The sequence below is a fragment of the Fundulus heteroclitus genome, unplaced genomic scaffold (genome assembly GCF_011125445.2).
Source record: "Fundulus heteroclitus isolate FHET01 unplaced genomic scaffold, MU-UCD_Fhet_4.1 scaffold_131, whole genome shotgun sequence".
Taxonomy (NCBI): Eukaryota; Metazoa; Chordata; class Actinopteri; order Cyprinodontiformes; family Fundulidae; genus Fundulus; species Fundulus heteroclitus.
Window position 1 is genome coordinate 264,399 of NW_023396543.1, and position 12,516 is coordinate 276,914.

General features: G+C 37.6%; 1 protein-coding gene across 1 annotated transcript in view; it reads right to left on the reverse strand.

Annotated features, from left to right (window-relative positions):
* LOC118558589 (CUB and sushi domain-containing protein 3-like) overlaps window positions 1-12,516 on the reverse strand; it is a gene marked incomplete at its 3' end in the record, with an annotated part of 433,060 nt that overhangs the window by 260,763 nt on the left and 159,781 nt on the right. The window contains exon 3 of the mRNA XM_036129041.1: window positions 3,344-3,456. Coding sequence (XP_035984934.1) covers window positions 3,344-3,456 — 113 coding nt within the window. The remainder of the gene's footprint in view (window positions 1-3,343; window positions 3,457-12,516) is intronic.

Here is a 12,516-nt window from a genome sequence, read left to right on the forward strand (position 1 = left end):
CTGAACGTGGAGAAAACGAAGGAGATCAGGAAGAACTGGCCTCGCCACGCTCCATTGCTCATCAACAGCTCAGCTGTGGAGGTGGTCAGCAGCACCAAGTTCCTAGGGGTGCAGATCACGGACAACCTCACCTGGTCTGTGAACACCACGTCACTGGTCAAGAGGGCACACAAGCGCTTGTACTTCCTGCGGAGGATGAGGAGAGCCTACCTGCCCGCGCCCATCCTCACGACTTTCTACAGAAGCACCATAGAGAGCATTCTGACCAGCTGTCTCTCTGTGTGGTGTGGAGGCTGCAGCGCCTCCAACTGGAAGAACGTGAGAAGAGTGGTGAGGACAGCAGAAGGGATCATCCGAGCTGAGAACAGCCCCTGAGATCCCCCCACCCCAAAGGACATTTCATCCCAGCGCTGCGTGTCCCGAGTCCATAAGATCATCAGGGACCTCTCTCACCCCCACCATGGATTGTCATCCCTGCTGCAATCTAGGAAGAGGCTCCGCAGCATCCGCTGCAGGTCCACCAGGTTCTGCAAAAGCTTTTTCCCTGTTGCCATCAGACTGTTGAACTGTTGAACTATAAACTGGACTCTGCACCACATTTGCGTCACTGCATTTCTATCTGGCATTACCAATGCTGCCAAACTTTTAGTTTCCTTTTAATTATTCACAACTCAACGTAAATGCATTTTTGCTCAAATGCCTTTTTGCACCATTCTTTTTGCACAAAAAAATGGTTTGAACATTCTCCTGCACACTGTGATTCACAGATTTTTTCTCCTGCACTGTTTACATGTTTACATTTTGATCACTGCTGCACTTTATATTGTAATGTTGCCTTATTCCACCTGAAATGTCACTATACTCCTATAAGCTGTATGCAACAAAATTTTGTTCTGTATGCACTCTGTACATACAAAATGACAAATAAAGTTGTCTAAGTCTCTCTAAGTCTGTGTGTGTGTGTGTGGGGGGGGGGGGCTTCCCACTGACAGCTTGGGTTCACATGTGCATCTTCTAACAGTTACAGTACTCACAGGTAACTATACACCTGCTGTAAGCATCCAGGTACCAGTCATTGGTTGAGTCGTTGCCATTTTGGTTATTCTTCGATTTGTTTGAATAGTAGTTTCTGGCTCGGTTTGCTCTGTGTGTTTCTGGCTCGGTTTCCATTATAAAGGATCTGAGAACATTTTAGCTGATTAGCCCTTTGTCTTTTGCACGTCTTTAGATGTTATCCCCTTTCCAATTAACTTTTTAATTAACGTATGCTGTTCTTCTGAGGAATGTATGCAAATACCCATTTTCTAGGATTTTCAGAGATGAATACACTACAGCAAGCATTTACTGGCTGCCGTTAACCTTAAGTAAGGCCCATTTCCTCGCTATGGTTCACTAAGCTTTAAAATATCATCATTCTTCAGACATTTTCCTCTCTTTACATACAGTTATACTTAATACATCAAAATGTGTCCTGATCAGGCTCATTTGTCAGATTCAAAGTATTGAAACAACAGGCATTAAGCAGGTAATAAGCACACATTTCATTTAGGCCACATTTCTGTTTTAAAATATTTATTTTAATTATCAGATTTTATATTGTGATCTTAAATGTTGTGTTTTTATCAGCTGTAGGGTCAGAATCATCACAAATGACACAAATACAGGATTGAAAACACTATTAATCTATTCTATGGACTGAGTTACTAAAATAAATTAATCTTTCTGTAATCTTACAACCTATTGAATAGTTCTGTATTTAGGAAGTTTCTAAAAGATGAAGTAAAGGAAAAATAAAATGTGTTTACTTGTTTTGGTGGTTATAAATCATGCTGGATTTCAGTTAGTGAAATGTGGTTATATGTATTTGATATTTTCCCTCTTTATATTTTGAATTACTCCCTGTAATTGTTCAAATTATGTTTTTTTTTTTCTTGTGACATTGCTGAAGATGCCTTAGCTTAATTGGTTTAGTTTTTGTTTATGCCTCATTTAGACTAGAACTGTCTAGGAGAATAGATGCAGCGTTCATTGGGAGGGCATGCCATTGACCTTATTCGGTTAGTAATTCCTTTACTATTGCTTTTATTGACTACATCTACATAAATATATTTTGCCACATTACAACAAATAGCAAAAAATATAATAAAAATATAATATGCATTTGTGATGAGACTGTGTGATACAAACTATCAACTTTAATGTGCATTAGCTTTGTGCAGTCAGTGCAGAAGAAGCGATAAATGCTGAGAGCTTTTAAATTGGTAACACTTTACAATAAGATAAACAAAATGTTATTTTTGCAGGGTCACAAAAGTAGCTGCACCTTGTGAGTGGCATAGCTGTTGACATGTCAGTAGTGTTTCATGTATAAGCATAAACACTGTTTTGCGTCATGTTTTTTTTTTTTTTTTTTCAATTTGCACACAGTTATGTTTGTCTCTGGTAAACAGGTTTATTTTTTCCCCCTATTTAATTCACTAGAACTAATTGCCTCACTGAGGACATCAAAGTTGCTCTAATCTACAACTTAAATCTAAACTAAAGCTGTTAAACCAAAATATAAAAGATATACTGCTGAGACAAAACAAGTTCTAATTTTAACCATTCATCTGTGAATGGTGTTTACCCAAACCCCTAAAGGAAAAGCACAAACTGGATAAACTAAAGATCCCTCTGAGATCTGAATACATCGCTTTTCCTCTGCTACAATGAGCCAACCAACAATCTTCATGGAATATTCGACTCATTGTGTTACTTAAACTTAAACTTAAAAAAAGTAAAAATAAAACAAAACTGAACATCATGCTAATCTTAAACAACTTCACACGTCATCTGTTCTACATGCGGTTCTGCAAGACCATTGCTACTTGATTCAGAACGTTTGACTGCCCCCCTTGTTGAAGAAGAACACAAAAAAATAATTTTCTGTGCTGAGGGCAGTGGACAAAGAGGTGGACTGAGTTCAGGGCCTGCCACTTCTCCTTCTCCTTGAAAATCTTCTCAGTTCACTTTTTCATCTCAAGTTCATCTTCCCTGAAGGAGCTGAACTGAATAAATACAAAGTTCCAGAAGAAAACATCTAAACGGTAACATGAATTCTGACTCTCTGTTGTAAAGCACCTATGTGTGGTATTTCACATTCTGAACATGCTTTGTAAATTCTGCCAAATCTACATCTTCTGTTCTCACACCCCTCTTACTCAAAAATGTAATTTCCTCTGTAGAGTTTTAGAATATTTGAAAATGCTTTTCTTTTTTTTTTTGCCATGCTAAATGGTTCTCAAAAAACTTGTTTTGCAAACCATAAATATAAACATTAACATAAATATGGACGCTTTCTGACCTTCATAGTTGAGTTTGAAGCCATGAGCAGAGACAGCAAAGTCACTGGTCAACCTCAAGGAGAAAACGTTCCCCGTACTGGTGACAGGGGGAGGAGCCTGGAAGCCTGTTAACCTGAAGGATAAAAAAAAGAGCAGGATGTGGTTAAAATGATGCATTATCAAATTTTTAGGTAAAAATAAAATAAGGAGCATAGTATTTTCCTAAAAGGTTTGCAAGATATTTCCTATAGCTCATTAAGGATCCACATTTGCATCCCCACTAAAGCAAGTGCCCAATTCAGTTCAAAAGATACAATTATATGCATCCATCACACCAAGAACAACACATATTTAGAGGATTTTTTTGTTTTGTTACTTTTGATTATTTTGGCTTACTGCTAAAAAAAACAGAATTCCTTTAGAAAATTAGAATATTTTGTGAGACTAATAAAAAACGAGGACGTTCAATACAGACAATGTTTTTTTATGGCTTAAAGAGTAAATGCTAAGTTGCTCACTTAACAGTTGCCCAGCAGACAATGACTGACACCCTTCACAAGGAGGCTGAGCATATAAATGGAAAGCTGAGTATAAGGATAATAGTACTCATTACTTCAAGAGCCACCACACTCAGGTGTGTCCAGGACAGGGGTTATAACTGCCTCATTCCTTGTGGCAGTGACTGCTGAACCATACACAATGTCTGAAGTGTCTGACTTGGACTAAGGTAAACAGGAACTGAACAGTTGTGCAATGTTCCGATGTTCTCTTCTGAGATAAAAGTCAATTTTGCATTTCATTTGGAAATCAACGTCCCAGAGCCTCCGAATAGTAGAGAGGCACAGCATTAAGCTGCTAGAGGGATCATTTGAGGAATCATGTAATCTGCTGGTGTTGGTCCACTGCGTTTATTCAAGTCCAAAGTCAACACAGCCATCCACCAAATAATTTTATCACACTTTTCCCCTCTGCTGACAAGCTATATTTCACTTCATTTCACATGCACACACAACCAAATGGACCAAAAACTTGGTTCTTGGCGCTTGACTAACCAGGAACCTGGTCCAAGTTAAACCTCATAGAGAATCTATATAACATTGTTAAGAAGAAAACAAGACACACCAAACCCACATGAGTAGACGAGTTGAATGCCCTTGTTAAAGCGACCTTGAGTTCTTCAACACCACCGTAGTACTATAAGTTGATTACCTCCATGCCCTGCTGCATCAATGCAGTAATTCATGTAAAAGCAGCCCCGACTGAACAACTGAGTGTATATAATGTGCAGTGCATGCAAGTATTCTTCAGTAAGTCAACCTTTCTTATTGAAAGTTTTTAATCGGACAACTGTAATAATCTTATTACCTGACCTGCATGATGGGGTTTCATGCACTGTAAGCCATAAATGCCTGAATTAAAAGATAAAACACTTGTAGTACATGATTGTGTTTAAAGAATCTATGCTACTATAACTATAACTTCATTACTGGAGGAAAATAACCTTTTGGTTAAAAAAATAATTTGCTGAAATGTGCTTGTAGACTATAGATGTTGTAAAATTATGAGAATAAGCACATAATAATTAACTACTGGACCATTTTTGACAAAGTAAAGGCCCCCTTTCTAAATCTAATTCAGTCCCATCAAGTCTAAATGATACTAGTTTACAACAAATGTTATCTTAAGGCACCTTACAAGACAAACTGGTCCTATTGATATTTAATATCAGTAGAATCGAATCAAGCCCTAATACAACTTTTTAATTTCATAAATCTATTTGCAATACAGTGATATACCTGGTTTCTGACCCAATTGCATTAAGTAAAATGTAAGCCAAATTACAATACAGCATGGTTGAATTCAATTCATCATTTAATGGCAATTGGTAAATTTTGTCAGTCTATGTAAAAAGTGGCATTCCATAAAAGTGTGCTCACTACCTTATGAGCAAGTTTCAATGAAACACATGAACACTGGAAGCAGCTCTGCCTCGACGTGGTGTTAATGAAGGCTGTATCAGAAGGCTCAGTCAGATCTTCCAAGTACTTCAAACAATGTAATCAAAGGATTGTTACAAAAACATTAAAAAGCGAAAACGCAACTCAATTGCTATTATCAAATTAAACTTGTTAACAGATCAGTAAGCCAGAAATAAGGAAAGAAGAAAGACGGTAAGGCAGCATCTAATAACCCAGCAACATCTCTGAGTTTGACCTCAAACGCTGCACAGCTGCACAGGTGGGCTTTCAGCTGAGACATACCTAATTGAGGAAGAAGCCTGAAGGAGGAGAGGAAGGCTGGATCCTTTTCAGGTCTGGAAATAAGCCAAACTGTTGTGCTGCTATTAGAACATTTTTTTCTGTTTATTTTTTTTTGGTTGTTTTTTTCCCCCTGGAAACTGCCATTCATTCTTTAATTTTCTCTTCTTTCTCCCTCTTCCACTAATTAACCAGTTCTGTTCTGCATTATGTTACTCCTGTCCTATTCTGCTTATCATTTATTCTTCCAAGACAAACATTTTAGCATTTTTGATCTTAGATGTTTGTAGAACGTTTTTTTTTTTTTTTTTTTTTTTTAAGAGGCCTAGTCACATACTATAACTTTACGAATGTTTGTGCTCCTAACTCATTCAGGTTGAATGCAAATATTTTCACATTAAATTATTGCACCTTGTTTGCTTAACATACTTTATTTGTTTGCGTTTTACGCTTTCATTTTTCTCCTTTTTTCAATACCCAAAGTGCTTTTGTGTATATTTAACATATCAAGACGAACATGACCAGAACAACAATATTGCCTTCGCTGTAAGTAAACAAGAAGAAGCAATGGAGCGAGTCAGCAAAGCCCAGCAGAGGTGCGGAAAAAAGACGTAGAGTAACCCTAACTCTGTAGATTGGGTTGGTCTCTGTTCATGCCGAGCTTTCTGCTTTCTCTTACAGTAGTTGCAAGAACTGTCTTGCAACTACTGTAAGACTACTGCCATCTTGCTTTCTGATAGTTCCACAGTGCTGCCGGCAGATGGCACAACAATGTTTAATGTCTACTCATCGAGCCTGCTGCAAAATTATTTTCAAGATCAAAAAGGTCTAAATAAAGCCGTTAATAATCAAGCTCCATCATATATCAGAGCTCTGATTACCCCGTATGTTCCTAACAGAGCACTTCGCTCTCAGACTGCAGGTCTACTGGTGGTTCCTAGAGCCTCTAAAAGTAGAATGGGAGGCAGATCTTTTAGTTATCAGGCTCCTCTCTTGTAGAACCAACTCCCAGTTTAGGTCCATGAGGCAGACACCCTGTCTACTTTTAAGACAAAGCTTAAAAGTTTCCTTTTTGACAAAGCTTATAGTTGGAGTGGTTTAGTTTACCCTAAGCTATCTCTGTAGTTATGCTGCTATAGGCTTAGGCTGCAGGAGGACATCAACATCTATTTATCCCACTCTGTTGAATTCTCCTACTATTTTGTATTCAGTTATATTCAGTTTAAGCAACACATTTTACTAAAATTAGCTGTGGGTGATATTTATTTTATCCAATCCATGTTCATATACTGTTTCTGGTGAATGATCTGCATGTCTTGGGTGAATTCTACAATCCATGTAAAGGAATACAAAAGTTAATTTTTTGCTATTTCAGCAATGTTCATTTTCACTTTCTTGTACATCTCTTTGGACCATAGAAATTAAATATTATCAAAACTGTTGCCGCGTTTACATAAAGAGAGAGGTTAGAAGCTAATGCTGTGCTAGGAAAAGGGTCAATATCCACCTTTTCCTCCTACATCCCTCTATTTCATCTTCTTGTCCAGTAGATTTATTTCCTTCATGGGTGTTCAAAGTTCAGGGTCCCCAGTGACTGATTGATTAACAACACCTCCCTGAGTGGCACACACACACACGGCTGCACACAGAGTCATTTTTCAGGCTACAGTACATGTGGTCAATAGTCATTGCTGTGTCGTATACATCACTCTTTTTCACTAGCCCTCCTGATCTATGTGTGTAGTTTGGTGTGCATCCGTATGTCTGGGTTTGAGGAGGGAGGGGGTTGCAGCGTGGGGGGTGTAGAGGGTCCTTGATCATAGTGGTACTCTAGCCATTAAATTAGTCATACTTGTGATTTCATGGGGGGGGGGGTGGATGCATGAACATAAGCAGATTCACTATTCAGGTTACCCTTCCAGCTCCCTCACTGACCTATTCCATTCATCAGAGTAACATGTTGAGAATGAGAGAATGTGAGATATGAGCTACATTGCAACCTAAATATTAATTTTAATGTACCCCAGAGAAGGTGACAGAAAAATCACTAAATTGTACTCACTGCGAGGCAAGGACAAGACTAAAAACATCTGTCCATTAATTCTGTTTATTTATTGCATGCTTGGAGGCAAAAATACAAGATGTAATCAACATCATCAAAGATGTTAAACATTTTGAGCAACACAGTGATATTAAGACGTTAAATTTACAAATTCTCTATTAGACACCTTGCCAGAAACTTTGGGTCAAATGAAGCACGTCACATTATATGTGCCCAGTTTTCATTAGCAAGACAATATTCAGACTGGTCCAGCATTTTAAACCATTTGTATTTAAATAATTTTGGCTTATGTGTTCTTAATTATGTCATTAAAAATTGTGACAGGATGGAGAAAATTGAGGAAATGGATAAACAAAAAGTTTGTCTTGACACAAATTTAAAAAAAGAAATGAGTTAGGGATAGAGTTCTGACCTATTTCCGTTCTGAAACTATTCCTTACTTGCAATAAAGATTAGAAAAGGAAAACCAAAGACAATCCATCATCCCCCACCTTGCTACAGCTTATATGTTTTGCCTTAATAATAATACATGCTCTTATATCAGATGTGCTTGTCGTCAAGGTCCCTCCATTTCTGCAGCAAAACCCTTTACAGCTTAGATTCACCTGGTTCAGAGGGATTTTGTATTTATTCTTTTCTGGCAAACTCTTTCTGTTTAATCGTCTGTTTGAACATGCCACACTAATCAACTGGACAATGAAGGAGACAACCCCAGATCATATCTGGATATGAAAAAAAGCACAAGTGGAAGTTTTGTCATAGACCATATAGGCAAAACAATTAAAACATTCCCCAAACATTAGATTGTTTTTAATTAATTCTGTTGTCATTGGTAAACATCTTTTTTTTTTGTCTCCTAATACAAAGCATATTTGTTTGGAACAAGTATCCACAAAGAACACACTGCAACTTCTTCATTACTATATTTGGATTATGTTCAGCTTTGAAAGTACCTGCTGACTCAGAGTATCTTGTATCATAAATCAAAGGACACGTTTCTGGCTCAATGACCTCTAAAACCCATACACACTGAGTCACTAAAGGGCAGAGTAAAGCTCATCAACCCTCAAACAGATATGCTTAAATGGACACAATCTGTGACACCAGACTGACAGTCTGAACGGGATAAAAACAGGTTCTTCCTGCAGATAGCTCCCTGCAAGAGTGCCTGTGTGTGCTCGTTTGTGTGCACGCTCATGAATGTGCGCGTGTACTCGCCAAAAGCAAATAAATATTTTTTGTGAATGTTTTTTTTTTTTTTTTTAAAATGCGTCAGCTGATTGTCGTCTTCGTTTATCTTGTTGTAAGCCATCAGAGTGTATCTACCCGTATGTCTGTCTGTACCCAGCTTCATGTTGCATGTCTGTGTGCGTCTCACTTTGTCACGCTTATTGGCATCCAGTAGCGCAAACATCCATTACTCGCCATCCCTTTCAGCATAGCTGTGATGTTCAAGGATGATAAATCCTTTTTGTGGTGCGTCATGGAGGAAGGAAGAGGAGGTGGTTTGTCTTCGGAGTTGACAGGGGCCATCGCCGCTATCTGTTCATGCCTGAAGAGAGACTCTGTGACCAGGCTGGATAGTGGATTAACCTTTTTGTCAACCCTCCAGGTTTGAAGACTAAAAACTTGAATTTCTTTCTTACAATAGCTCTCCAAAGGTAAAATCCCTAATTGTGAAGACCCTTACTATCCCCTGTAGTTTTAATTTGCAATAGTTGTGTTTTAAAGTTCACCCTAACCCAATATTAGTCTGGACAACAAAAAATTTAATATTATTTATTTGTATCCTCAAAATCTCTTTTCCAATAATGTTATGGTGTGATTATGAAAATAGTTTTACCTTATTTAAAGAAGTGAGATCTATGAATAGCCTTAGACTGACCACCCGCTGATGTCAATTTAGCTCATGGGATGAGCTAAATTGATAATGGCATAATTTGTTATGCATAACAACAAATCACTAGGTAAATCTATGGGGGTTTCTGATCTAAAGTAATTTTATCCAACTTTTCCAAAGCTACGGCTAGAATAACTTTTGTTTTATTGTAATTAATAAGGTAAGTAACTCATTGACTAGACTTCTTTAGTTTCACTAGAACAAGCTTTATCAATAATATTCAAAGCTTAATTGTTTCTATTCATAAAAATCCCCATTTTGTTTTTGCCGACAGAGTAAAAACACTATGCACATTTTAAAGACTCAGTAAGACAATCAGTAAGAATATTACAGTTTAAGTCCATGTATGGGGATTTTCTGCTGGTCTAATTCAAGAACGGGAAAAAAAGCATTTAAATATGTTTCTTGTTTCCATCGTTTTAAAATAGGCTTAATAAATATCTAACTGTGGTTTAAAGAATCACAATCTAGTGTAAGCTCGTCCAATTCAGATTTGATCTGTCTAAGTGTTTTGGTTTTTGACAGTGGACAATCAAACACAAATACAGTCAAGCATATTGTGCAATAAAGTTAAGATTGTGCAACACCTTTCCGATTGTACAGGCTTGTACTTTTATATCAACAGCTGCAAGACCCTGCTGTAGGTCTCATGATAACATTTTAGAGCTTTTTTGGGTTTTCTTTTAGCATCTTTCTGTTTGCTCTCTGAGTGAACTTGCTTGGATGGCCAGAACTGAACTGTCTTCACTGTTGGTAGTTGTTTGCAATTTCCTCCACTTGTAGACTATTTCCATAAAGTGGAATGGATTTCAAACTCTTTTGAAGCCTCTTACTAGACTCAAAAGCAGCTACAATCCCCCTTTCTGAAGGCATCAGACAGCCCCTTCAAACTTATGTCGTTTAATCTCCCATCCACAGTCTGGGACTGACCAAACTAAACGTCAGATGTTTAAACGAGACGACTCTCTTTCAAAATATTGAGTGACCACGTTTTCATCTTGTACTTGTGATGTCAGTTGTATGTTTGTGATTTTTCGCTTTTTCAGTGGGAATAAATGTTGCCATCTCCTAACTGATCCCTGACAACAAACAGCATTTTTTGTAGCATTTTACTACAAAAAAATCTGTATTTGTGTATTGAAAATATTTTTCTTCCCTTTTTGTTGTTTTACTTAAATTGTTCAGAATTTTCAAACTTGACATTTGATTTTTACATGCCCAACCATGCTTTTCCACATGACAACCCAGAGTGACAGAAGGACCCATGAGAATAATTCCTGCTATTAAAATGTGTTCATAAATCACAAACAGTATCACTATCACTTATTTATACTGTAAACAGTGTCCAAATCTCTTTGAAAACAAGGTTTAAAGACAAATCTTGGTGATACCTAGATATGTCTAGATAAGGTCCATGTATTATTGGACTTTTTAAATTAACATAATATTCTTGAGATCTTCCAATCTGTTTTTAAAACATTACACAACACAGAATGAGCGCTTTTAAGACTTTTCAATGATATATTTTTAGCTACTGACTCTGGTCACTGTGTTGTCCTGGTACTCTTAGATTTGACTGCAGCATTTGATACAGTGGACCACATAATCCTGATTGTTCATTTGGATCATTGGACAGACATAAGAGGCACAGCACTGGAATGGTTGAGGTGCTACCTGTCACATTGGAGATTCTGTGTCAGCCTTGATGACTGTGTGTCCTCCAGTGCTCCTCTCTCATGTGGTGTCCCACAGGGCTCTGTGCTTAGCCCTTTTATTTTCTCTGTATCTACTGGACACTACACTTGGATCCATTCTTAGGAAACATGGTGTTTATTTCCACTGCTATGCAGATGATAGCCAGATCCATGTACCCCTCAAAAAAATCAGTCTCTTACTCTGTTAATCCACTGCAAGAGTGCCTGCAAGATCTTAAAGCATGGATGTCTTTAAATTTTCTGAGGTTTAATGAAAAAAGACAGAAGTCATGGTCTTTGGTGGGACCCCAGCTTAGTTGATAAGGGTTCTTTGGCACAGTATCTTGTGCCAATTGTGAACAATCTGGGGTTGAAAGTGGACACTGACCTTAAATATTACAGCCAGATAAAAGCTGTGGTGAAATCATGCTTTTTTTTTCAGCTAAGGCCTTGTACCACCCTATCTTTCTGAGCTCCTGCACCACTACCCTCCTACTCGATCTCTCATGTCAGCTGACCAGCTGCAGCTAAAAGTGCCTAAAGCTAGGCTTAAGCTCAGAGGGGGTCGAGCATTTAACATTGCAGCTCCAAAGCTTTGGAACAAATTGCCGCTTCACATATGACAGACTCTCTTCTTAAAACCCACCTCTTCTCCTTGGCTTTTTATACCATGTGGAGTGTTGATTTTTATCGGTATAAAGCATTTTTTGTATTGTGTGCGGGGAGTGCCTTTTATTATTTTTTTTAAATTTTATTTTATTTTATTGTCTTTATTTTGCTATTGTCTACTTCATCTTTGATTGTGTTTTTATTGTGTTATAGATTTAGTGTGTTTTATTTTGTTGTACAGCACTTTGGAAACCTTGTGTTTCTTAAAATTGTGCTATATAAATAAAATGGATTGGATTAGATATAGCCAACACAACATGTCGCAAACTGCATAATAAATTAATTTTAATACAATAAAATATAAAGTAATAAGCTTTATGTGTTAGCCTAAAACAGTTAACATACACACAGACGAAAGATGAGACTACATGGCCATTATAAAACCGAAACAGCTTCTCTAAAAACTGAACAATTATATTGGCTTTATGTGACTTCTTGGTAGCATTCCTAAAAACAGTCCCATATCACTGTGTCAGAAGCAGTTTTTGTTTCCACTATTAAATGATAAATGTAGTGAGTATCCCGTCCCTCTGCCCCCTCAGTCTGTCTCAGTCTCTCTCTGCAGCAGGCAGTTAGATAGATAGAGAGCATTTCCCCCCTGAGCTAACGC